The 27,903-nt window shown below is 43.6% G+C and overlaps 1 protein-coding gene across 1 annotated transcript; it reads left to right on the top strand.

Annotated features, from left to right (window-relative positions):
- Positions 1-23: 23 nt before the first annotated feature.
- LOC311211117 (small membrane A-kinase anchor protein) lies at positions 24-27,808 on the top strand. The gene is made up of 11 exons (XM_084289651.1): positions 24-99; positions 1,215-1,273; positions 2,989-3,123; positions 3,744-3,882; positions 4,411-4,520; positions 5,564-5,649; positions 7,150-14,860; positions 16,300-16,383; positions 20,776-20,849; positions 21,181-21,260; positions 24,637-27,808. The coding sequence occupies exon 11, from the start codon at positions 24,803-24,805 to the stop codon at positions 25,064-25,066; it is 264 nt and encodes an 87-aa protein (XP_084145777.1). The 5' UTR covers positions 24-99; positions 1,215-1,273; positions 2,989-3,123; positions 3,744-3,882; positions 4,411-4,520; positions 5,564-5,649; positions 7,150-14,860; positions 16,300-16,383; positions 20,776-20,849; positions 21,181-21,260; positions 24,637-24,802; the 3' UTR covers positions 25,067-27,808.
- The last annotated feature ends 95 nt before the right edge of the window (positions 27,809-27,903 follow it).

Raw genomic sequence — 27,903 nt, 5'->3', positions numbered from 1 at the left:
TTCCTGCCTGGTCATTCCTGTTATCTTGTATCACCTTTGCAGGGCATGCAAATAGAGTACATTGCTCTAATACTCAGCTCATGACCAGTGACGTAAGCCGTGAGTATTCAATTGAAATTGATTGTCCTATTCTGGTGTAAAAGTGATGCAAGCAATAAATGCAGCGTGCTCACACGTTCCAGGCCTATGGCTTTAGGGTCTAACCCTGATATTCTCATTCCAAACAAGATCATATGTAAAGCAAACATTTTGACTACTTACATGTATAACCTGAGCATTTGTTTTCACACAAGATACTCGTGCAACTGCTTTCAACATATGGTAACATAAGTGGGCTCATGGTTCACTGGAACTAGAAGTCAGGGCAGAGCTGAGTTTGCACCAGAGACTTGCTGCCATGTCCACAATGTATTATTTTAAACAAACTCTTTGTATTCTTGAAATTTAAAGAGGCTGATACATTACAAGTACTGGAAATGTATCTTTTTGGATGGTTCATAGGACGATTCCTATTTATAATCTTGAAAAGCACTATCCAGGTGGAAAGCTCGATATGTACCAGATTTCATACTATACACAGCTCTAAAGAGAATTATGACCGTCAGGAAACAGGTAGAAATAATGATGCAGTCTTTAATACCAGCATTATTAAATGCTCAGGCAGACTGTGGCTGGAAGCCACCCATTGTGCTGAAGAGGGGACAAGAGAAGTGGCTGGTGAAGTGCCTCCAGCACCATAACTCCTCTGCATGCTCTCTGCAGCAGCTCGCCTGGTGTGGTACCTGGCCTGCTGCTTCTCCTTCAAGGTCTTCCCACTCTGACTGTGGCTTGCCATGAAAGAATTTCAGATATTTTTTCAAAAAAACTCTTCTGCTATGATTGTGTTAACCTGCAATCAGATCCTTTTTTCCCCTCCACAAGGCATTTGTTTATGCCTACAGGACCAAAATCCACTTTTTTTTTTTTTTTTTTTTTTTTTTTTTTTTTTTTATATGCCTGAGAACCCCAGTGAGCTCTGAGCAAGAGCAGAGCCACCAGGGTGATGCATTTTGGCAAATAAATTTTCCTGAGGACCATGCCTGGGACTATGCCTGCTTGCTATTTAGAAGGCGGAGGTAGCAGTGGTAGCTGGAGTGGAGACAGAGGGAACATTATTCTTTAATACCGCAATATGCAAATTGGTTTTCTTTCTGACTTCCGTTGTGGTGTTTTAGGAAAATGATGACTGCAGAAGCAGGTGACAGAGGTGAGGAAAGTAAGCAAAAGGTGAAAAGTAAGTAACCAGATAAAAGTTTTTTAAAAAAAGTTTTTGCAAAAAATAATTTAAAAAAATAACGGGCACATTGACATCAGCAAAAACAAAGAAGAGTTAAAAATGAAATGCACTTCTTACTGAACGCTATGGCATTTTAATATTATCTTTGGGATTTGTGTCATTCTACCCGCCGTGCCTGCCAATAGCGAACAGTATTCCCAGTCCTGACTATTCAAGGAGCATGACTCAGGCCCCCAAAATCAGGCAATATAAGAATGCGTTTCTTTCAGAAGAAAAAGAGGCACACCTCTGTCTACCTGTTAGCTTCTCCTTGGCTTTCTCCCTCCCACCAGCAACGTTTGGACTTGCTGGAAAACCTAAAGAAAACCTAAAACATAATCAAACCCAAATTTGCCAGCTACAGAGGTTTCAAAGACGCTGTGTTACTGTGAGTTTTATGGAAAAACAGCAACTGTGCAAAGGAGATTACTAATGCCCTCCCTAAGGGAAAGGCAAGCAGAGCCCAACCATTACCCATCCTTTTTGGCAGCCTTTAATTAGCCAATCAGCATGTGCTCATTAGTCATTAGTCAGCATGCTGATAGCTCTGGACCATCTACAGTGTGTCAGCTCTTGCCTGGCCAGCAACCCAGAAAAAAATAGATAGGAAGTGGGATGGGATTTGAGCTTGTTTTGGGGGTGGACTAACTGGATATGGAAGGGAACCAGGACATTTCTGAGAAAAAGGAGAGTTACAGGAGTGTGAAGGAGCTGCGCTCATGGCAAGGAAGGAGAGGGATGTAAGTTATAACCACGCCAGAAATCCGGCATCTTCATCCTGTTGTAGGCTAGCTTGTCAAACATGCCCTTACTAGAAATTCTCTGCTCTTTTTGCTGTTGGTTAAGTTGAACTGGTTCCCATAACTGGCTCACTGCAGGAGGTAGTACCTGAAGAAAAGATCGGGTGTTGTGAAAGTCACCGTAAATTAGTGCAGACACTGATTTTTATGTCCTACTTTAGAAGCAGTCATCTTCCTTTCCTAATCTGAAACAAGTGTTATAAGAAAGCTCCTGAGCATCTGGGTAAGATACCCATTCAGTCACCCCATCTCACTTCTGTCAGCACAAAACCAAATTTCTAGAATAGAATACTGAAAGAAATAGAAAAATCTATTTTAAATATTTTGGACTAGATTCACTCCTCGCTTATTTGCTACAAGCTGGGCATAATACTTAGGAACTAATTTTGGTTAGGACGGTTACATCTAAATAGAAAAATTTAGACCTATAATGAAATGCAATGTAGTTACCATGTTTTAAGTGCTTAATTATGAGCCCAGCTGTCTTGTCTTGCCAGGTGCTTGCTCTCAGCCAACTGAATTGCAAGAATAAAATGTATTAGTTCGAATCTCAGGAGTATGTCTGTGAAACAGCTAGCAGGAACTGTCACATCACAAAAAAAAATATGAAAACATCATGGCAATTGCATTATGTAAACTAAAGCTGCAGCTACTACAAGGCAATAGTACCTGCAGGTCTTATTGAACTTATTACCATGAACTAAAGTCTGAAATCTGTAACTAGTATGAATTCTTGTGCTGTAACAAATGTCCTCCAATAGTTTGTTCTTCTCTATATTTTTTCCTACAAAAGTGGTCATGTATAACTGTCTAAGCATTGTGCTCTATCACCTACTGGAAGGCAATTTTATTTCTTCTGGGTTATTTTCCCAGGAAAACCAAGGTGTTCGTGGATTTGGGATGTTAAGGAGTCTCCCCTCAACATGCACTTGGTCTGTGCCTGCAGTTTGAGTACCAGCACAAACCTGGCAGGTGATTGCCTCACCTCAGGAGCTATGGGAGATGGTGGTGAGTCCTACTTGCTTGGGACTTTCCCACCGGCTGTGGTGTGTAAGCATGCAAAGGATAAAATGGGAGAAACAGGTAAAACAGGTGGCAAACGGGTGCTGTGGCAATTTCAGCCTTGGATGCATCTCTCGGCTTGCCCAAGAGATGCTGGGGTCGTGGGGTCTCCTTCAGCTTGTGGCTGACAGCTCGCACTTCCCAGCCCCTTCCTGACTGCAGCTTTTGTGCTGCGAGGCACAATTTTACATGTGTACTGGGCCAAAAGATCCCCGTGGTGTTTTTCTCTCCCGCATATTCCAGTGCTCATTAATTGTCATTGCTCCAGAACCGACCAGATACACTAATGGAAAAGCACTTTACAAGCAGATAGGGAAAATTATTCCTGTTAGGCTTATTAAAAACATTTAAGGGAGGATACAATTTTAGTAAACGATGCCAGCTTTTCTGAGCTCTTTTGTATTCAGCATTTTATTCTGCAGCTTTCACTATGACATCTAATTACCGATCTTATAAGAATTCGTATAATAGGACCCTGTTAAACACCTGTTTAATTCCAAAGGCTCTGTCCTTGTTACAGAATGCTGTCTTTTCTTTAGTCTTGTATCTTTTATGCTTCTACCCAGAATTCCTGCATTCTTCTTCAACGTCTGTTACAATAGCTGAAGAAAACCAGCCCCAAGTCACAGGAGGAAAGGAGCATGATCCCCAGAGCTAGGCGTGTGGCTTGCTCCTTCGTTGTCAACAGCGTTTTTCAAAGCTCAGGTCAGTCAGGTGCACACCTGTAAGAGGGAGACCATCACCTCCCTGAATTGAGGACAAGCACAAAATCCTCACAGCCCTCAGGGGGTGGTGGTGGGTTTATTGCTGTTACCCTCGGAGGCTGTGTAGCCAAGAACCACTCCCGTGGGCTGTTTGGTTTGGAGCCCTGCCTTTTCAGCCTCTCCACCACTGCTGGGAAATGCGAAATTCGCCCAAGGAGTTGTTGCTGGACGTGGCTGAGTGTCATTTCTGCATTTGCACAATGAAAGCACATGAAATACCGAAGCACCTCGTTTTGGCATCAGCAGAGCTTGCACGTCCCCCTCTGCGCAATGCCTGCACGGGGCTTTTTTGCCCGTCGCTCCCTGCTTTGCTGTGCGCTGCCTGGCCCCTGCTGGGCTCTTGGGGAACGGCACCCGCTGGGGCATGGGGAAGTCGGGGGGATGCTACAGCTCTGAATGCTCCTCCTTATTTTTTTTTTTCATTCTTTTTTTCTTTTTTTTTTTTTTTTTTTCTCCTGGTGCATGACAGGTTGAAATGTCTTTGCTTTGGTCCAGCTCCGTGGTCTTGGCTCTGCTGAGGGCAGGAATGGGCAGGAGGGGGGCAGCCTGCAAAACCTGCCCCCTGCTTGGCTGTGCGTGGTAAGTAAAAAAATTCATGGGACAGTGAATTTGTACACGTGCATCAAATTCCAGTGGTTAAAACAAAACCATTTTTCTGCAGTGGCAAGCCTGGCATATCATTCCAGCAGTGTGTAGCTGTGGTGGCGATATGTTCTCTGAGCTCTTTTTGGGGTGGGACATAAGGAGTCATGCTGTAATACCTCCAAGAATAATTTAGTGCAATAATTTCACAATTAAATAGACATTCAAAATGTACAGTAGTTTTCTGCCCTTGTTATTAGCACATGTACCAGCATCAGCCAGTCATACTTGCACAGTGCCTCAATTTCTGCAGGCACTACACAGGTGTTTGTCAGAGATTTTCATTTGTAGTATTTAGATCCATGTTTAAATACTGTAAATGTAAATATATGAAAAGTAAAAATAAGTCAGGAAGTCATAAGACATTGCTTGTAGAATACTTTAAATACTGTCTGTTGTGTAAGAAGAAGAAATACAGCTTTTGCTCTCTCCTTTTTTTCCAGATATTTTCTTGTTTGTTGTTTGCATCCTGTTGATGTATTAAAGATGTTTCTTATTTATGAGCTCCATTATGAAGCTTCACATAAGAGCATCAACTTAAGGATAACAGTCTACACTGGCTAAAGCATTAGCTTTACTGCCCTTTCCTCTTGGGAATCGTCTCTGGCTCCTTTAGCAGACACTTCTAATTCTTCACAATCTAGAGGCTGCTACTTTAAAAATTTACGTGTTTTTTCTTGGGACTCGTCAAGCTCTTCTATCCCATCAAGCCACTAATTGGCAGCACCAACCGACTCGTTGATGAGAAATAAGGGTAAACCACAAAGAAATTGACTGGGGTTTGTTTGTTTGTTGGTTGCTTTTCACCTTCATCAGCAATAGACCTTCAAAACACCTCTGCAGTTACACAAAAACACTTAGGAGTTATATAGAAGTGGAATAGTTAATGGAAAAAATATTTATAGGATATCCAGATTAATAAATACAGAGTTGTTTGTATGCTACTTTGTGATAAGTACAAAAAGCTTGTTTTATGCCAGGTGAACTTTGTACCGGGATATTTGGAGTACATAAATCTGAGGAACTGCAAGCAAGTAGTTCATGACTGTTCCTGAAGTTTTAACAAGTAAGAAAAGTCTTGATGCATGCAAAAGCTTGTGATCGATTAAAAAATTAGCCTAACCAAACCTTTAAGGCTTTGTAGCGCATATTGATTGAAATAGATGGATGATAAAATTAGTAATGCAATGCAAACAGGACATAAGATTGATTGTATCAAATTAGTGTGTTACACTTTCTACAAATCATCCCAGTGGCTTAATGAGATCGCAAGGCATTTTGACACCTCGTCCAATGCCTTTAGATCAAAGGAAAGTGAATTAATAGCTATTGACTGGAATTGTACAGTTGGCTGCTTCACCAGTTCCAAAGTTTGGTTGATGTAATCTAATGATTTATATCAATACCTCTGAGAAAGCAGCGTGGTTAATTTCAGTATCCCAGTGATAACTTGGTAGAGAAAAATCACTTCATTAGATTCTAAATTGCATTAAAAATATTATTTTTGTGTAGCTATGGGGGGGAGGGTGTACACACGTATACAATATTGGGTTTAATTAGATATTGAGCCAAAAGAGCAGGTTCTGTGTTCAAAAGCTTGCTCATTTTTTCTTACTGTGCTGGTTGGCTTAATAAAAGAGATTAGCTAGGAAAACACTAATACCACTAATAATTCCTTGAATTCTCTTACACATCAAATGGTGTGCATTTCTTAAAAGAAAAAAAAGAAAAAGTCTACCAAAATGACAAGAAGAAACTACTTATTCCTCTTTCACAGAGGAATTATTTTGTACTTAAAAATGCTAAATATTTAGTGACAGGCTTATCTTCTTGCACTTGGGGCCAAGATTTGTATCAGCTGATATCACTACAAAATTAATAGGCTAGTCTATTCATCAGTGAAGTTAACAGTTATCTGACCATTACTATATAGGGTTAAATTTAGACTTCATTTGCAGGTATTCATCACTACTGAAGAGTTATAAAAAAGGGAAAACTGATAGGTGATTTTGTAGCCTCTATTTTGGGTCACATGGAACAGATCCAGCCATCGAGCAATGTATGTTCCACTCGTGTAACACCTTGGAAAAGCTCTACCAAGCCAAGCTCTACCTTGGAAAGCTCTACCAAGCAAATCAGATGCTCTTCGTTTCAACAATCTCTCTGAATGGCCTCAAACTGCGTTAGCCCAGAGTGGTACAGCTCACTGCACTGCACGTACCAGCTCATGGGACTTCTTTATGACACCAGTAATTTTATTATGATTTCCTGAAGAGAATCTAATCAAAAAGTATTTTTCACTCTAATGGTATCCGTAGCTTGTGGATATCACCATGTTCAGTAATTTCTAGGCATAATATGTTCTTTTCAATTAGTTTTTAAAGGATTAAAGTCCTGAAATACTCCCAGCTGCAGATTGCAGCAGTGGTAAGTGAATATTTATCAGCCCTCCATCGACGCAGGGCTGAACATGAAGTGTTTTGTTTAAACCTGAATTTGGGGTAGGTCAGATTTTGTTTCAGAACGTTGCCTTGGGGTAACTTTTCTCACCTTCTTTCTTCCACAGAATTACAAAAATAGTAACAAAGGCAGTAGAAGGGCAAGGAACTGGAGGAAGCCTGCCCAAATGGACCACCACTGCCTTGTTTCAGTCAGTGCTGAATTACTGAGTAGTCATGACTAACATGTGATTCACACCGACAGGAAGACCTGCTCACAGCTGGCAGAGTTTTCGTTGGGGTAAGTGCACGTTCTTGATTCATCAGAAAAGCATTCAGGTCAGTTTTTGAGGCATGGCTAAAGAACTGACCCATTTTTATCCTATCTACACTGGTTCATTTGTATCTTACAGCAAGCTTGCCTGAACAGTAAGTTGAAGCATCAGCTGCAGTTTGCATCTAGATAATCTGTTCACACATTTCAGTAGCAGCAGCCTTTATAAAATAGGGTGACTTTGGTTTTTTTGTTGGTTAATTGGTTGATTTGCTGTTTTGTTCTTGGCCTTTTTTTTTTTTTTTTAAACTTGTTTTGCTATTCTACACGTGGTCTGAGGAAGAGACCAGAGAATCCAAATAGAACATGAATATCATTAATAGGTGGAAATCAATAGAAAAGCTGATGGACCTCAGTACAATTATCGTGAGTGTCAGAGTAGTCATATGCCTCCAGTTGTGGTGTTTTTTGATTTTTTATTTTTATAATAATTCAAACAAGCCTGGTAAACTTGCAAAATCTGGTGAGGCTTGAAATTAGAGATGATATCTATGTATCTAACATGTAACAAAAATCTTTGAGTCTTTTGTAGAATTATTTTTCTTCACTAAAATCATGAGCACTAAGAAATTGTATAATTCTCAAGAAATGTCCATAAGCATGCAAAATAATCTGCCATTTCACAGGTCTCCACTTTGATTTCTGCTAAGGCTTGTCTTTATCTTGAAGTCATGAGATAAGATATCCCTTCCAAACCTTATCTTGCATGTTACAGTAAAGCTGTGTGTTCTGAATTCAGTATAAAGGTAGCATCGCCTGTGGTCTAGTTAGGTATTATATAAAGAAACTTCTTATTATTGTTATTTACTTCTTCTTTTCCTTTTCATTATAGGGTCTGTTGTGCTTTTCTATGGGAAATAGTAAACAGCAATTTCTTATCTGCCTGCTCTGTTCCGTGCACAATTTTAGGTTTCTGTTCTTTCTTTTCTAATAGCTCCATTTCTTCAATATTAGGCTGTTCCAGCTCTGTGCTATTTTTTCCCCTTCTCTCTGTTTTCTCCATGAGGGGGTTGTTAGTTTTAGGATGGAATAATCAACGATATCTTAAAAGTGGCTTCAATACTTCAGGCATGTCAGTGTATTGATAATACATCTGTAGATCAACTATAGTTGTCTTTTATTTACTCATTCTGCATACCGGTATTTGAAAGTTTCCAAAAACACCCGCATGTTGAACAGACATTTTAATTGAGCTATTCAGTCCTATTGTCCTTTATATATTAAATATATATAAAATAAACATAAAATCCTGTAAGCTTTGCAAGCAATTTAGTTCTTCCTTCTGACTGACTGCATGTTCAATAATCTCAACTGAATTATTTGTGCTATAAATCTGTCTGTCTGGGAAGCAGAGTGAAGGTATCATTCCTCAGTCATGTCCAGTTTGAGCATGGACAAATAAATGTCATGAGAACTGCTTTGGGTGGTTCTGGCTTTTTCCATGAGATGAAAGTGTCTTGTGTCTAAAAAGAAATTTACACAGATTAAATTTGCCTGAACAATGTATTGGAATATTAAGTTACATGTATGTATTTGTGTATATATCTATATATAGAGAGAAAGATATAGATAGATATGATAGTTTTAAGCACTGTTCTACTTCAAATACTGTGGTTTTATTGGGGAAATAATTACAACAGATCGTAATTCTGTTGGTGACATCCCTTAAGTGTAATTTAACAGTGAACAAGAACCCCAAAATTCTCAAAGGTAAGATCATATCACATAGACTTTTATGTTCTATTTTAGAAAACCTTTCATTACAAGGTAAAATTTGAAAAAGATGATATTGTTTTTACTACTATGCAGTGGTTTTCATACTTAATGTTACCTATAAAATTACCTGCTGTATAGCGAAGGCTTCAAGAACTAAGAATTTTTTTTTTCCCATTTGCTATATGCATGAGCATAGGAGAGCAGAATATAAAGAAAAAGAGGAAAAAAGGTTTCACAGCTCAAACAGGCTTTGCTCACTTGACTGACACTCAGAGATGACTTTACAAAGCGACTGAGAATCTTTGAAGTGCCTTCTCATGACTCTTGTAGCATTGAGTCTTTGGGGATGGGGGAAATGGATACTATTTGTAGTGACTTGTGTTAAGTTCATCAACACGCCCATGTAAACATTTCTAACACCGTTTGTAAAATCCATAGACAGGAAAAAGAAAGGGGAAAAAAAAAAAAAGGCAAAATCTTATTACTAGTTTTCTGCTACAGAGAATAAAAAAGCTGTATCAATATCCAAAGGGACACCAACAACATTTGTAAAATTCTTTATTCATGCCTATAATACCAACAGAGTCAAATGCAGAGAATGTATATCGCTTTCTTTCAAAGACCAGAGTGATGATATGAAATTTAAAGAATGATGAAGATTCAAAGAACAGTTACAGTGCTGCTTGAAGAAACCAAACCTTGTGTGCAATTCCACTCTCTATCAAGCACACACACAAAACCTTAAGTAAATCCTAATAAAATATTGCAGAATATCACTAAAGGCTACAAATTCCAAAGGCAGTCTGATCTACATGCATTAAAATGATTTATTAGATCATATGGACTTCCAAAGGCTGTGGATCTAACCCTAATAGACTGTGCTTCTTGATTTCAAATTCCAGTGGCCTTTGCCCTTTTGCATCAACCAGGAGCTTCTTCCAAAAATAATTTCCTGAATGTAAATGCCCGGCTGCAGTGGCTGTTACTTGGTGCATATCATTCAAAGAATTAATTTAATTAATTAATTTAACCTTTAATTAGTTAAGAACACACAAAACTTGCAACTTCTCATAATAATGAAGTAAGTCTTCCATATTTTGTTATAAGTTTCAGTTGGAAATAATTAACATGGCTCACAGGCTACTCATGTAAGATGACAGAAGAGATTCCTGCTCCCTCTCCTGAGAGGCCTAACGTTTCCAAATTGTTTCTGAACAAGCATCTTTCCAAGAAGCTGTTTCTCATTCTTTACTCACCTTAAGAAAAAGGTGAGGAACACCATCCTCTTAACTGTGTCATTATCTGAACATCAAGCAAATATCACAACAGGATGATGTGATAGCTGTGTGTGGTATCCATGGAATAATACATTACATTCGCTGTTACAAGCCATTGATTTATTGTCACTCTGGGTATGTTTGGAAGAGATTGCTTGAATAATAAGTGTGCAGCAAGTCTTGGAAGTAAATTTAACAATCCATCTGCATTAAATAATATTTGTATTTGTAGCAGATTTCTATCTAGTGTATTTTAAATCAATTCTGTCAAAAGACTATGGAAAATACTTACAAAACGCTTTATTAATTAACGTCATGATAACAGTTAATTGAGTAGCAAGTTGTTTACAACTGTAAATATGTTGTAGTTGCCTGGGATGTTTCTTTCAGCATAGAAAAAGACAACTGGCAAAACTCAGAGGTTTGGCATTGGACACTAAGGGTATTTGGTTAAAGGATCTTCAAACTTGCATCTTGTCTCTACCGATGTCAATGAGAATTTTGTCACTTACTTACGCAAGTGTGAAGTCCTCTTTTTCTTATCTGAAGTCTTGACACAAGGGGTAATTATGTTAAACTGAAGGGCCAGTTTTCTGATTCTGGCCTCCAGATTGCGTGTGACCTTGCACAAATCATTTAGTACTTCCCATCCAGCAGCAGTAGGAGCACTAATGGTTAAATAGCCTTTACTATTTCACAGAATCATAGAGTCATTAAGGTTTGAAAAGACCTCCAAGATCATCTAGTCCAACCATCAAATCTGTACCAATGAAAGCAGCCACCTCCCTGCCCAGCTGCTGGGCACGCCTGCACCATGCAAAGCAACCCTGTACTGGGACACTGGAGCCAACTTCGGGTGAGCTGACATGGATGAGTCCCTGCTGTCAGTGCAACACAGAGCCATGCAGCACAGCAGCAGGGCTGCTAAAGGATGCGTTATAATCTCGTTAGCCTGGTGCTGTACCTCAGCTCATTCAATCAGAGCTCTCTGTGCAGTACTCCAGTGCATGCTCAGGTTAAACCTACAGGGTTTGCAAGCTATCCCTCCTGTTCCCTCTCGTTGTCCCTCCTTTCCCCACCATTACATTTTCTTTCTCATTTTCCACTCAGAAGATAGTTAAGAGAACAAAAGTTACGATGTGCTAAGACGCTGCGGTGCTGAGACCTCTGCAAGCCTGTAAGGAGCTGGGTAAAAGGTGGCAAGCGGCAGAGGTTACAGAAATGAAGTTATTTAGTTGCTGATATTACGTGGTGCTGTTCGTAGATGAGACAGATAAAAATATTCAATACTCTTGTTCGGCTGAAACTGTTCATTCCAGTTCATCCCCTCTGATTGAGAAGAAATGAGCCTTGAAATAATGTGTCTGTCTGTCTGTACCATTGACGCCTGCTGAAAAGAATTTGTCAGACCATGTGTTTGTGGGCTCTTGGCTGAGCTGCTGGAATGACTCCTCTCGTTCACTAAATGCGGGCTTGTTTTGGTGCTGAGTGACACAAGTTTTGCTGTGGAAGTCACATCCAGTGGCTTGGCCTCTGATCACAGAGTCAGGATTTGACTAACTTTTTCCAGCTAGTGAGATGCTGTGCAGCCCACAAGTAGTATCTTGAACTTTGAACGACGTGGGACGAACAATGTTTAATTCAGACATCAAAGAACAGACTTCTTTGGAAAGGAGTCTTTCCAAAGGAGAACTGAAAGTTATTCCAGTTAATAGGAGTTAATTTGCAATATTAAGCTGTGGGGTCATTGGCAGACCACCCAGGACAGGATAGTCTTGCTGGATGTTTTGTGATCCCTCTGTCTCTCGGTGGTTGTTTTACCTTTCCAACTACTTCATCAAATGGGTGAAGTTAACCATGTAACACTGTGCCAAAACAAAGTGCAAGACAGCTCTTAGGTTTGAGATACTAGATCGTAGTAGGTTATTTGTGCACACGACTATAGATACACGCGTTTCCTTGTTCAGACTTGAGACTCCATCCCATACTGATACAAATGTCTGATACTTCTTGATGGATGTGCCTGAGCCCTGGACTAACACAGCAGCCCTTGCCAGTCCCAAACCTACAGGTGTACCCAGCTCCGCTCAGTGGGGAGTACAAGATCTCAGGTAACTCTGACCACACAAACCCAGGTCTTACTCCTGGTCTTATCCCAGCACCTTCACCAGTTCAAATCACATGTTAGTGGCATACCAGCTTCAGCTTTCTTTTATTTAATTTTTTAGCAGTACCTGATCGTAAGCTTTATGCATTGTTTAGACTCGTGCATCTTATCCAATTAAATATTTTCAGTCTTTTCAGTCATTAAACTTTCAGAAATGTTCTTATCAAAACATCTAATAAAAAGCAGTCAAAGCCTCTGTATAGCAAGCTTGTGCTGTCCCAGTCTGTCTTCCAGCTAAAATATTCTTTCCACTGCTGTATTTGAGGTAGGAGTGGATATCTGGAATTAAAATTAAGTGGAAATTAGGCAGACTGAGACTTAAAAGCAGAACAGTAGGCCATAACCTTAAAAAAGGCTCCTGAGCCATGCACTCATGCTCTGGTGAATCTCTTAGTAAAGTGTAAGCATTATACAGACCATCCGTAACTACCCTTTATTTCAGCTGGAGTGTTCTGTGGTGCTCACGATTCCCTCAAGACAGTTTTTTTCCCCCAAGAGAAATTACTTGTACCATGTTAAAGGTTATTCTTTCCTCCAGAAACCAAAGTTAGATCAAGGCAGAGTTAGAGGTATCGTGGCCTATGTATACTGTGAATTAAGTCATTTTTTATTTTTTTCTTTGCCATGTGGTTATAGATCATATTTCTAGTTATGGAAAAAAAAAATCATTTATTTCACCCCCCATTTTTTTCTTTCCATTTAATCTGTTTAAATCTCAGTGTGTGCAAGAGTTCTGATTTTAAAATTATGCAACTGAAAACCTCTTGATATGTAGCGGAAAGGATATCAAATATTGGACAGTAGCCTTAGATATGACAAGATAATTAAATAATCAGGGTATTGGATAATATCTGCAGATGACAAAATATTTATTATGTACGGCAATCATGAGGACAGTTCTTTGTCAGTAAATGAAACTCTTCTGAAAATGATTTTCTCATTTTAGTGACAGCTGCAGACATTTTGTGACTTTATAAAGGAACGTGCTTGACATTTGTGCAGCAAAAGGTGCTGTTGGTGTATGAGAGAAGAGCACACAGGACTTGATCTCAGCCAACAAGGCAATCTAAGAAAATGAAACCGCCTTCTGCAGCAGCAGCTCTGATCCAGTCCCCCATAAGCCTCCCCCAGGGCCGCGTATCCTCGGCACTCTCCTCCTTCAGTCCTCGGTCTTTGCCCTAATGCAGCCTCTCAGGCAGTCTGTACCCCAGCTTCTTTTCAAGCTGTTCTTCTTCTGGCTCGTTTCCTATTTGAAAATCCCCTCAGGAGGCAATTCTCCTGCCCGCCTCATTAGCGCACTGCTGGGTTCAGACTGCACCGTAAGTTCGGGGCCCTTTGGATGTCCCCCCCGGGCGTGCTGGGCAGGCAGGTGAGCGGCGCATGAAGTGGAGGACATCCTTTATGTGAGGGGGCTGCACGCCTGACAGCAGCTTGTCCTTAGGGCTGAATTTCTCAGGGTTTAGGAACTGATCTTCCAGGCAAGGGTTGGGTTTTTGCAATTTTCTATTTCCTGTTTTATCTTAACCTCTTTTGTATTGGAAACCTTAGGACTGCTTTTTGCTTTGGAGAAGGGAGTGTTATGGGGCGATTGGGTCCTTACATTGCTGGTATTTCTCTGTGTTGTTTTCATTTGTGTGGCAATTTATTCATGGCTACTGCTTTGCCTGCTGTTGTCCTCAGGGCTCTTGGTTTTGGGCACATCGGTGGCCACGTTACCTAGCAAAAAAGCAAAATCACATTAAATATTATCACAAAAGGAGAATTCTCTGTTCAGAAAGAAGATGGCGTTGTCTGCAGCCTCGCATCACGAGGAGGCCTCGCGTGACACATCGCAGCGCAGACCCCAACCTTTGAGTTTATTTTAGAAGATATCTAAATTTAAAAGATTTACCATTTTCTGTCTGCCCAGCTTCTCAGCTGACTGTAATTCTGGTGTGTGGATTTTCGGTCACAAATCTCTTTTGATCCTCTTTGCAATATTCTAATGTCTCATGCTTGGTTAATCTCCTTGCTGTGCTGCAGGCCTGTGCCGTGTTTGCAGTGTCCTCCAGTGCTTTGAGGGGAATTTTCATTTCACAGACAGAAGCAAAAGGTAATGCTGCCCTTCCCCCCAGGCTCCTCGGAAGTATTTATTACTGCTGTTTCAGTTTTCCTTCATGATGAATGTGTAGGGCTGCTCTGGTGATTGAGCGCTTGGCTGCTACACGCACCACAGCAAGAGTCAACATTCGGAGAAGTTTCTTGAAAACAGGAAAATCCTTGTCGCTGCCGTGCCACCACGATGAAGCTGCTGTTTGCCATTCCCTGGGGAGCACAGTTTACTCCTCTGTTAGCGCAAAATACAGGTAAGGGCTTGCCACCAATGACTCCTCACTGACTGCAATGGTCATCATCCCTCCATGGGAAGAAATTCCACTGTTAACGAAGCATTATCTGAAATGACAATTAATACTCAGAAGTATTTCTGTAACATTTCTTGGCTTCCTCTGAATTCCAGCACAGTTCCCGCCTGTGAGAAGCCCCAAGAGCATTCGGAAAGCATTAGTGTTTTTCAGTATAATTCTCTTTGAGTTTTAGAACAACCTGAGAGAATCCAGTATGGTGAAACTGCTTGGCATGAGTCACAAGATACTTGCAAAACAGTCTGGAATTTTCAGTAATTTGTTGTTTTCCTTTCTCTTGAAAGCATTTTTTCTCTTAGTTATGCTTCTGGAGCATATGGTGCATATAAAATGAGGTTCTACATTACAAAAGTATCTCAACCCACCAAGCACTTTTATCTGGCGTGACTAATAATCCAACTGTCAATGAATCGCTGATTTTCTCTTACAGATTTAATGTCCTATATGTAATAAGCTGCTTGGCGTCAACCTTTTGTCCTAAAGTCTTCTTCCTTAGGCCAGACTCCGGCCCTGCTTTTGTCTCGTCATATATAAGCCATGTATTGTAACAGTGCTACAAAAGACAGAACCTAAACCAGACAGCTATGCTTTTCAGTTCTGAGTATGCACTGTCTTACCAATGCTAGTGGTAAAACTGCTAAGCGATGGCAGAAGCTGGGAGATGTATAAAAATGATGGAGAATGGATGAGGTTTATTTCAATCAGGCATCAGGTTTCCGACTGGGAAGCAGAAGTAAGGAAAGCAATTTCAGGGCTTATATTACAGAAAACAGAGGACAAAAGCTTTCTCTTTCCCACTTAATTTTTTTTTTTTGAAACTTTGTCATCCCTGTTCCCCAAAAACCACCAACATATTTTCTTACTGTGGGCTTTTGAACAGTATTTCAATGAGACGTGGTATGATATGATTTCTTCAAAATATTACAGGTTTTCTTAAACAACCAATACCCATTTTGTGAATTAAGTTTTGTTTTTTTTAAAGATTCCTCAGATTGTTCTAGACAGACTTCCCAGACTTTCTATTACTTTCTAGATTATCAGCTAACACCTGTGGAAGCAGAAGTACCTAACATCTATTACATTCAATTGACTAAAAAACTGTGCTGTATAGAAACATAATTTGGTTTATAACCCCTCTTCTGGTTTCTTCAGTTTTTATTGCTGACAATTGTTTTCTCCCATATTAGCACCTATATTTAATACCCACACCTCGTATCTCATTTGCTGAGGGCACACCACCTTTATAGTTTAACATACTGTCGCAATTAACTTCTTAGCATGTTAATAAGTATCTAGATAAGTACTGAAGTAAATAATGTTGTTTCTTCACAGAAAAGTTTGCAAACGTGGTGATGTAAATAGTTCCAAATGTTTCAGCACAGGTGTTCCTGCTGGTGACTGGATAAGATTATGAATCACTGCAGCTCAGCCCTGAGCCTCAAAGACACCGATGCCTATGTGGAAGTGTGAGTACGTACGTAACACCGAGCACATGCTTCAAGTTCTACTGCTGTCTGGGGTGTTTCACCCATATTTTGGAAAAGAACAGGTCTTTCCCCAAGTATTTCACCACAGTCGCAGTGAAGACTGATGGTAAGTCAGCTATGCTCACGCAGTGCTGAGGATTCATTATAACGTACACGAAGCTTAGTGAACACACTGCTGCCTTGTGCTGTTCTCATTTCAGCTATACCAGTATGCACGTGTTAAGTAACAACAAAAAAGAAGCATCAAATTTGTAGCAGTGGGTTATGTATTATGTTTTTAATGTTAGAGGTATCTTCGTGAGGAAAGTACAATTAGGGTTTACATTTATATTCGTTATTCAAAGTTTAAAACTGTTGAACCATATTTGAGAGCAGGAGGATGGGACGTTCCAAAAATAATCCTGATCTAGAAATCAATGTTGTGCCCTAAGGTTTGGAGCAAACGTGCAATTGCCACTGTGATGTACTTTTGGTAGTAACAGGGTTGAAAACTAGGGCAGCACATTTCTGTGGCCTGTGCTCAGGCTTGCTCCCATCACACTTGTTCCTACTTTTAATCAATGTGGTTGCAATACTTGAAAGTATTTTAAGAAATACTAGTTTTAAGGAAGGGCTTTGGTAAATCACAGTTGTATGCAGAACGTAAAAGCAATGCATAATATAAGAGAGACTCAGGAAAAAGAAAAATCTATAGCTGGAACATTTTTCCATCAACAAAGTTTTAATTAAAATAACCTCCTTTTAACTATGCACGCTACAGAGCATATTATTGCTCTCTCCAGCTCCCTGAAAGGAAGGGGTGGGGAGCTGGGGGTCGGCCTCTGCTCACAGGTGATAGGAGCAGAGGGAATGGCCTCAGGTTGTGCCGGGGAGGGTCAGGTTGGGAATTAGGAGAAAATTCCCCTCGGAAAGAGCAGTCAGGCGTTGGGATGGGTTGCCCAGGGGGGTGGTGGTGTCACCATCCTGGGGGTGTTGAAGGAGAGGCTGGACGTGGTGCCTGGGGACATGGTTTGGTGGTGACATTGGCGGTAGGGGGGTGGTTGGAGCAGGTCCTGGCGGTGTCTGCCAACCTCCATGACTCCCTGACGCCAGGCGGGCTGTGGCGCTGAAGCAGCCCCGTTTCACATTTGGTGAGGCAGGTTTGGTTCTCGCCCCGTGTCCCCCACCTCAGCACAAGGCCGTGCCAGGCGGAGCTGTGCCCCTTGCTGGTGCGCAGGAGGCTCTGGCTGACGAGAACTTCGCCATGGAGCCCTTCAGCACCCCACAGCCCCCTTCACACCCCCCCTCCGTGTCACCCCGCAGGGCCGGGGCTCTCCTCGGCGGCTCCCCGCGACCCTCAGGGCCGAGCAGGGACCCGGCGACACCCGAGAGGGCCCCGGGGACACCGTGAGGCTGCCGGGGACGCTGAGGGGGGAGCGGCCGCTCGCAGCCCGCCCGTGTGAGGCGGAGCCGCCCCCGCCCCCGCTCCCGCCCGGCGCCGGCTGCAGGCGGGGCCCGGCGCCGCCCCGCGCCCGCAGGAGCAGCCCCGCTGCCGCCGGTACGTGTGGGGGGACCGGGGGGGGGACCGGGGCTGGGAGCCCCCGGCACGGCTCTGGGTGGGGCGGGTGAATGAGAAGGGGCCCCCACACCCCGGGCTGGAGGCTGAGCCCGGGCAGGAGCGGGCTCCCGAGGTCCTGGCTGAGCCCAAGGCGAGCAGCCGGGGGTCTGGGCGCTGCCCCGGGGAGCCCCGCCGGGAGCTGCTGAGGGGATTTGGGGCTGGGTGCCTGGGGAGGTTCAGCTCTGCCTTCCCCCGAGGCGAGGCGTTCCTCTCTCATCTCTGCGCCTGGGTTCCTTCAGTCCTGGCTGCACTCCCTGCAGGTGGAGCTTCCGAGCAGCTCAGCATCCTCGGGTGCTTCACCCCTTTATTTTACAGCCTCCCTCCGAAGCTTTGCCTGACAAGGGAACCCCATTTGGTCCGGCCGTGTTGACTGAGAAAGCAAGTTGTGATGGATGCCAGGCACCCCGTGCTTGTCTGTGTGCAGGGGGTGGTGAGTCCGTGACTCTCCCTTGCCCGCGGTCTGTCAGAGCAGCCCTGATGAACGCCGGCTTGCTTGTGTCCTGGGGGGCACAGCCACCAGGCGCTGAAAAGCCAAGCAGAGAGAGCATTGGAGATGTGTCCTCCACACTCCGACAGCAGCAGTAGTACCGACGGTTGCATGGGCTAAACAGGAGCAGGTCGTGTCAGGAGTTCTCAGCATCCTCCTCACCTCTTCTCTCCGGGCTGCTCTCCAAGCTGGAAGCAGCCCTGGCAGGCAGACCGCTGTGCTGAAGGCAGGAGGGAGGGTTTCAGGACAGGCTGAGCGGGGCACACTTCTACTTTGATGAAATGACGGAGCTACCAAGCACATGGTGCTCTCAGCCTCTCACAGGACTGCTTCCTGGATGGAAACACACCTGACTGCTGAGAGCTGGACCTAGTGGCACGGCTGTTTTCTGAGGTTTTGCTATTTTGAGGTAAAGGTTCCTTGCTTCACCTTTAATGCTTGCTGCATCAACCATCTTCTTACTGAGAAGCCTTCGGAACTGAGCTAGCGGTCATGCCTGGCTCTGGAAGGGAAGAGTGAAAGAAAAGTGCTCCCTGGTCCTGTGCTGCTGCCCCAGTCGGCTACAGGCTGCCTTGGAAGCCCGCAGGAGTTAATCGCTTCTAGCCGGGGCGGGGGGAAGGCTTTAAAATTCCAGCGTGTGCTGCGAGATAGCCAGGAGACTTTCGCTGATGCGCTAATCCTGCCGGCACAGCGGTTGTTTGCCTCTCCGGCATGCAGCCCCTCCAATCTGCAGCTCTTATCTCGTGTCGGCAGCAAGCAACACCAGGGAGAGGGAACGGCGCTGTGAGGGACGAGGCGCTGTGCTTGCTCGTCATTGCCTGCGTTGTTTTGGTGTATTTGGGTATTTGGGTGATTGCCTGGGGGAGCTGAGTCTTGGCAATCGTCTTAAAATAGCATTTTAACTTTCTTCTCCTATGACTAGAAAGAGACTTCCTCATGGACGCGTGTCCGTGCCTCTGCTCTGTAGGATCTGCGGGAAGCTGGGTGTTAAGGAGAGGCATAACCGTAAACCTGCTGGGCTGGCACGTTTTGGGAGGCCTCGCCGGGGGCTGCTCTGCACGGGGGAGCCTCTGAACCCCACGGCGCTGGCGGGGCTGCCCTCGTGTTGGTGCTGTGTCCTCGTGCCTGGCACCCCACCTCAGCAGGGAGAGGGAAGGCAGCCTCAGGATGAGCTGGGCTCCTGCTCCTCTCCGCTGCTGCAGGGAGGAGGTAGGCATTTCGTGTGGTAAGGCACAGCCCAGAGGTACCTGGGTGCCCCGAGTGCTGCTCGGTTTACCTCTGCTGTTAGCACCTTGGGTCACCTGTCAGCCAGCGTGGGTGGCTCTGATTGTCCCCGTGGTGTGCTTGTCTGGCGGGCTTCCCACGTCAGCCTGAGGAAAAAGAGTTTGTAATCTCAGTGGAAATACAGGGAAATTTTGTTCCCTTTGTGTTTAATTTTTCAGATTGTTTTTAGAATAAAAAATATATGCTATTTTTGAAAGGCTGAGAAATGCTGTTGGGGCTGGCTGCACATCCAGCTGGCACGCATAACCACTGGCTGGGTATTTCTGCCATGTGCATCTTGTGGGTAGTTTTGGAGGCCCCGCTGCTAGTTTCTGCTATTGACAGTGGGGAGGAGAACTTGTGCTGAACAGTTTCTAACATTCCTATCCCTATTCTGCAACATCAATATTATACATAAATTTCAAACTCCTCTCTCCATCAGCCCAGGAAACTGTGCTGCTGCTTTTTCATAGCCCAGGGAAGCAGGAGGCTTCAGTTTGGCTGGCTTTATTACGACCGAGTAATGCAATTCCCCTGGTAATGGCAGCACTGATTGTCCGACCGTTCTCCCTTTGTGCTTGGATGATGAACGGTCCAGGTCTCAGCATCTGTCTTGGAGACGGAGAAAATCAGAGAGGACTTTTAAGCTCAGGCACAAGATGGGGCACTCCAGATGCTTGGCATCGTACCCTTCCTACAGCCCAGCCGGACCCACAACCCGCACTTGCAGGGGGCGGAGGGCTGGCACCCTGCGAGTGGGGCAGGAGCCCCTTGCCCCAGCAGTGGCCCCGCTGCACGCCCAGGGCAAGGAACTGGATGTACATCGCTGCAGCCTCTCGCTCGGTGTAATTTCTGAAGTGCTGCATCATCCTTTTGTGTTTGACAAAGTCAAACGCTGGGGGGGGGGAGCAGGCGAGCAGGGTTCTGCAAGGACAGCTCGTAGAGATTCATCTACCTTTGTGACGACGACACAGCTCTGACACCTTCCCACGTGCTAAGTTTTATTTCTCAATTCCCTTTGCAGAGTCCCAGCCGGGAAGCTGTCTGTGCTGCTCTGGGGACAAGGGGGATGATTTGTTAAAAGCAGACGCGTTGCTGGTAAGTAGCACGCTGAGCTCCCCTCATGGGCACTGGGGAAGAAGCTAAATGCCTCCACGCTGCAAGGAGTCACATTGGGACCTACAAGTCTGGGAGGTGAGGAGCCCGGTTCCCTTAGGGCAGAAATCACCCACTGCGTTCAACTGGGCAAGGCTACGCTCAGCTATCTTGAAAGTTTTGATTATTTTAATGCTAAAACATCTTTATTTATCTAAATAAAACTGCAGCTATGCTATTAGTGTCTCCCATCCTGTTCCCCCCTCCTTCTGTATTTTGTATGGCATGATAGGAAACTGCAGGCATCTTTTCAATGTTGTTTTATTTCCTTCAGCAGTGATTAGAAATGGACTTAGCTTGGCAGGAAACACTTAAGAAGGCCGGCAAAGAGACTGCTTGGCCCTCTCATGCAAGGTGAGTTCAGCATGGTGCAGCTCCCTCAATATTTTCTGTCTTTGTGTTACCACTGTGCATGGATGTGTAGTAACAGGTGAAACAACACCTCAACCTGAAATTCCAGGGACATGTTTTCAGGACCCTTTTAGAAACAACGCACAGCGTGTATAGAATTGAAGTTAAATGAGGTGTTTAAAAGCTTATCGACTACACGTCCACCCAAACTGAGCGCAGCTAAGCACTTGTTGATTTAGCTTGTCTGAAAAATATATTTCACTTACTGTAAAATTGGTCTTTAAAAAGAGAATATCTGTTACGGCTTGTAATGCTGCTGCTTTAACTCCTGGTTAAGAGTGGAACAGAACAGGTGGCAGCAGGCTAACTTCTGCCTTCAGCTGAGCACAGAAGCGTGTCCAGCGAGCAGCTACACCCAGAGGTTTTGGCCCGAGCCTTGAACCATCTATGCAGGGGTTCCTGAAACGCACCTGGCCACGGGTTAGAGCTTGGATGCTGACACAGATTCTTATCTGACAGTGTTGCCTGGAGCAGTTAGCGAGTGAAGCATTGTGCCAGGAGTAAAATGAACTCTTGCCCCCCACCAAAATGTGAGTTTTGAGCAAAAAGGCATGTTAAACTCCGGGCCATAACTTAACACTCTGGAGATGAGTTAGGTGGGGAGGATTTAAACGGTGCTTTCTCCCCTGTGTGCAAGCAGCAGTTGTCAGAAAAACAGGAAAAGACTGAGGGCAACTTCACGTCCAACCATTTATGCGCCAACAATTATTAACTCACGTAGAGCAGGCAAACTATAAATCACACCACACCGACTTGGTAAGGACTGCACTCTATAAATAATGAAACGAGCAGCAGTCTAGAATTGAAACTGGGGTCAATAACTTTGCATTAAGCCTAACTAGTAATCAATTTGAAGCAATTTAGTTGTCTTGCATGTCTTGCACTCCGGCAGTTTTCCAGCCCACCCCTTTCTCTGCACAGGACAGTCACACCAACGTTTGAGTGAGCACAAATGAAAAGGCAGAGGTGAGAAGGTGGGAACAGAGGTCAATCCTCAAGAGGAAGATGCTGGCCTTTCTTTTTGCCTGTTTTAGGAGATGTCTGTCCTCCTTCTATCCTCATTACCTCCATCTTTCTGATAGATGCTAACTCATCTGTTGTCCCTTAAAAAGGGGGAAGGAAATCTCCAAGTTGTAGGAGCAAAATGTCTTAACATGATAAAATGCGAACTAAAACCGGTGAACTAAAACTCTTCTGAAAAGTGCCCAAAAATGATAACATAGAGAAGAACTTGGCTCCAACCTTGGATTAAAAAATCCAAATTCAGATGGTCCTTAGATAAAATGTCGAGATGAAGCTGACAGAAATACCTGGGTATATCAACTGGGGCACAGAACGTCTGAACAGCATTCAAAGTACGGTAGGGGAAGCTGAGGTTTAAGTCTGTAATATTTGTAGTTCTGGCTGAGACTAAGGAGGTCAAGAGATCTAACCTGAAACTTCTGTCACCAGCAGTGCAGTGAGAAGGGCAGGCTGGGTACCACGTGTGAAGCTTGTGAATTACTTTGACTGCTAATACCTGAAAGCTGCAATCTTTATCCAGTGCTGTTGGTGATTCTGTCCCATAGTAGATCATTTGAGATACGCATTTGTCCAGATAGGCAAGTGGAAATTGTTTTATTAATGTTTTATTAATGATAAATATTGAAATTAGATGTGTGCAAGAAAACACTATTAAAATGTTTTGAATTATTCAGAAGTCTGAATTGCATTCAGACATCTCCTTGGCCTCTGGTCTGTAAGCACTGTAAGTTTCATTAATACATGGAGTTGAAAAACAGCTATAAGCCTCACTTTTTTTTTTTTTCTATAAACCTCCTCAGGGATATATATGGTTTCTTGTGCAGTGAAGAGAATCCTTCTTTTTGTTCATTTAATAGCAAGTTCTTAAAATAAAAATCTCCCCAGTAGTTTAGCTCTCCTCTGTGCTGAGTGAAACTACCAATGCTAGCCCAGGGTCTGGCGCATGCTGCATCATGGCAGTATGGACAACAGAAAATTACAGAATTTTATCAGAATGATTTACAGACGTTTTTCTAAAATGCCGAGTTGTTCTGACACCAAGCAGATGATACAAAAATGTTTGTACCTACCTCGTGGCTTCAGGAGCCCTTCAGGGCTGAGTTCCTGCCAGGAATGCCACCCACCGCTTCCGAGCGCTGGGCTCCAGGTTCACCGACTCCTTCCTGAAGAGGCAGGGATGTGCTCAGGAGCTAGCAGGAGGAGGAGGGAAGCTGCCAGGAACCTGCCTCTCACCGGCCAGCGGCTGGGCTGGGGAAGCCCTGTCCTACCTGCGAGGACTGCCTGCCTGCCTGCAGCCTGATTTCCTCTGCAAAGATGTGCCTGCGATCAGCTTACCGGCTTGGAGCCCCTGCTTCCCCCAGGAAATTAAACAAATAAACAAGGCTTCACATCTTTGCCGTAATTATGTTTTCAAAGGCTGTTTACGAAAAATGTTTAACTTTGGCTGACCTTAGCACAACGTCATCGCGTGAAGCTGTAGGGAACAGTTGGTCTCTGTGCAGCACAGTCTTTATTTTGGCTGGCAGTCTCTTAACTCTGGGTCCGCTCATGCCAAGCACAGTCGGGCGCAGCACGAATTCTGCTTTGCCTGCATACAGAAAGTAGCCTGAGCACCAGCTCTGCAGCCTGGTAAACACAAAACATGGAGCAGAACTGGGGAGGAAACAGCTCTGGGTCTTGATGAGTTTGACAACACGACCCTCTCACGTGTTGAGAAAGGGGAAAAAAGGAGAAACTTCTATTAGCAAGTTCTGGTGGAGCACATCTGGAGGTCAGGTGCCTTGCAGAGCGCTTGTTCTCGAAGCTGAGCAAGGCTCCCTGCATTTTAAGCAACCTTAAGTAATTTTAAGTAATCGTTAGGTGGTTGTTGCGTGATGCTTTTGTCAGTAGGGGGTGGGGGGGGTTGTTTGTTGTCACTTTTTTGAACAGCATCGGTCTCTGGAGTTAAATGGGATTTGTTTACTGATCGAGGAAAATAGCACTGCGTAACCTGTTTGGAAGAAACTTCTGTTTCCCTCGGGCTTTGCATTTGTATTGCATACAGACCATTACATATGGCTTACTCGTTCATACCACGTACTGGGAACTGCACTCAAGGGCAGCTTGAATTCAAGCCAGACTTTGCCTAATAATTGTAGTAGATGGATGTTAGATAGATGTTACTGATCAGCAAAATGTTTTACGTGTGCCATGTGCAGTTGGCTCTACGAGCTTCTGTAGCAAACCCAGCTCTCCTGTGAGCTCACTGAGAATGGCAAGCTGTGTATTTCATTTATATGAAACACTGTTTTGACAGATTTCTCCAGAAGTAAAGAAGCACTACGGGGGACGTTCTGTCCCTTTGGAAGAGCTGCAGCCGCTGGCGAGAAGCAGCAACGCTGTGCATCGACCGAGGAAACCATTTCCAGGTTACCCAAACATGCCGTTGAACTGAATTTTGCAGCTGCATCTTCAAATGTACCATGGGATGCATCAAATCCAAGGATGCCTTTCCGGGTTCAAACGCCATCCTGGTTGAAGGGCGCAGGGAAGGTAACGAGGGATGCACCGGGGAGAAATCATCGCTGATAGCAGTGATGGTGGACGAGAGGGGGCCGTCGAGCACCATAGTGCTGGACTATGCGCACCGCCTCTCCCACGAGATTCTCGATCAGGCGGTGAAGCAGTGGGCAGTGACGGAGAGCAAATACAGCGACATTCCCTTCATCGAGAGCGACGTGCCCTGAGCCTGCACGCACAGTGCTGTGCTGTCTGCTGAGCAGTTCCACCCGGTACGAGTGCAAATGAAGTAAAATCAGCCCTGACTTGAGCACAGTGCCACTAGCTGAAGGCGTCTGCAAGGAAAGGCTGGAAAAAAAATGCCTTTTAATCTATATTGCTAAGAAATGACTTGGATTACACTAAAATCTGTTAATCGAGTGTTGTTTGTTATCAGCCATAAGTTGAGTGTAGCCTGTCTTCATGTTGAGTGTGATCTGAAATAAGTCTTAAAAAAGGAGGAGGAAAATAAGGCAGCTGCCTTGCAACTGAACAAGCACTGCCACCGAGGCCCCGAAGATGCTTCAGAACAAAGCCCGGATTATTTTTATGTACTGCATAAAAAACCGTACGGCCTGTTGGTAGGTGGAAGTAAGGACTGTATGCTTGGCAAATCTGTTTGTGTTCTGCTGAAGTGAAACCAGGTTCTTCTATGTAGCAAAGGTAACTGCTGTCATGAGTTTTACTTTTGATTCTTTGACCAGAATAAGCCTGTAAACCACAAAATAATGAAGGTGACAAGAAGCATTTTATGAAACCAAATAGTATTCAGGGAACCATATGGATTATGATACTTCTCAACTTCCATTCTGAATAGAACCAGTGAGAAACATTACAATATTGATAAACAGTGCATTATAATTAAGGTAACAGATGCTCTGGCTTCTGTACGTGCATGAAGTCTATTCTCTAGAATCCCACAGCAAGGCAGTTTAACATCTGATCACTGTGTTCAAACCAAAGCTGTTTACTTTTTTTTGTTGTTGTTGTTACAATGCTGGGGTTTTGTTTTGCTTTGTTTGTTCGTGTTGTTTGTTGTGTTTTGTTTTGTTTTGTTGTGGGTTCTTGGTGTAGCAATGTTTTAGGAGCATTCATTTCATGGGATGATGGTGGCATTGCACTGGAATTTCACTCCAGTGTGACGCCCTGGGGACAGGATGCGTTCCTTCAGCTCCTGCAGACTCATCACGTGCCCAGTGATAAAACCATTCGGTGATGCAAATACAAACTACAGGAACCTCGAGCCTGAGCAGAGCACTGAGCTAGTGAATAAGCCTTAGGCCCAACGCTAAAGGGCTACCACATTCTTGAGCGATTTTATGGAGCTTGAGTCCTCACGCTGCACCCTGCTTCTCCAGGACTTGAAGCCTGACCTACTGCACTCCTAACTGGGGTTTCGTGTACTGAGGAGGAGGTAAATTACTCATTTAAACCTCCAGTGTTGCTGACATTTTATACAAAGCACATGCCTCGTAAGAAGCTTGCTTTTTTTTAGCACCTGTTTGCTCCTTTTTCTGTTACAGCCAATTTCACAGACGTCGATTTTTCCTAGATCAAAGTGCTTTCCATTTTATGTTGTCATTTTATAAGAAAAAAAATGCTTTCCATACTGGCAAAAACTGTTACTATTTTTAAAAGGTACACATCGTTCTAGTAACTGGTACAAAGTATGATTTTCAGGCAATGGTAAGCGAGCAGAAAGAGGTCTGTTTCAATGGTTATTTTTAGCTTATTCTCACACATGACCTGGGAGGGAATGCGGCTGTTTTCCAAACTTTGTGACACAAACTTAATTACTTGAAATTCATTTAGTGGGGAGGTGGTTGTAGCAGGAGTAAGTGGCAAAAAATACTTTGTAACACAGTGCAAGACTGCCATTAATTCACACTGACCAGACTAGACCCTGCTCGTGACGCTGTTCTCAGGCTTTTGCTGAAAAAGGGAAAGAATCTGCTTATGTTGTGAAGTCGTCTTCTTTGAAGTTGTATGTGAAGGGGCCGAGGGCAGTATGGCTCATTGAAATTCTGCTGCTAGCAGCGGTGTTCCTTTAAGCTCTACAGCATGTAAAACGTTGAATCGTAACTTATGTTTGCCATATCTAAAAAAGCTCTAAGCTAGATGCAAGAGCAAATTAAAAAGCAAAAACAAAACACAGATTCGATCAGTATGCGTTAATTTGATGCCGCTTAAACAGAGTATTAATGTTCTTATCTAGCTAAAAGAAAGCTTTATTACAAAAAAGCTAACCTTTCTGCAACATTAGCGTTAACTCAAGAGCTAATGCTGCTGAAGTCAGTAATTAAAGAAAAAATAAAAGGCCCCAACTCCCTAGGCGCTGCTTGGCAGCTAGGTGGATACAGATGAGCATCAGGAAAATTTACTCACCTAAATGCACTCGCAAGATTTAGGTACGATCCGCCTTGCCCCGTGCACAGGTGTGACCGTGAGCTTCCACACAGCTCCTCTTCCCTCACGGGTGCTTGGATGCGTGAAACTGTCCTTAGTAAATAATGCCATTAGCCCCAGCAAAAATAAATAACTAGATCTGTTCAATGCTACAGCTGGGAGAGCCTGAAGGAGATTTATTCCTGGAAATCTGTGGTATACTTAAAAGATGCAATAGTGATACACAGTAATAATGAAAATAAAGGTTTCTATGCCCAAATAAAATTCCATCTGTCTACTTATCATTAGATTATTCTCTGGTCTCGTAAAGCCACTTTCTGTGCTAAGTTGCCACCGATTCTTCGATTTGATTTTGTGTATTAAAGGCATTCCAGTATGGGACTGGCATACTTGGAAAAAACCACGTACTTCTATTTAGGAGATAAAATACATTTGCTTTCTGTTTTCTCCATGGAGCACAAGCATAGTCTGCGTGGGTACGATGTGACTGACTCGGTATCCTAATAATGGTTTAAAAGGCGTTAACTGCAGCACAACTTTGTAAAATTGACATTTCTGTAGTACGGCACTCCCAAATAAAACATACTGCACTATATTTTTACAATATCTTTTGTGGAAA

Source organism: Netta rufina (genome assembly GCF_964035555.1).
Source record: "Netta rufina genome assembly, chromosome: 6".
Classification (NCBI taxonomy): Eukaryota; Metazoa; Chordata; class Aves; order Anseriformes; family Anatidae; genus Netta; species Netta rufina.
Note: the sequence above shows the minus strand (reverse complement) of the source record. Positions and strands in the feature narration are given on the sequence as shown.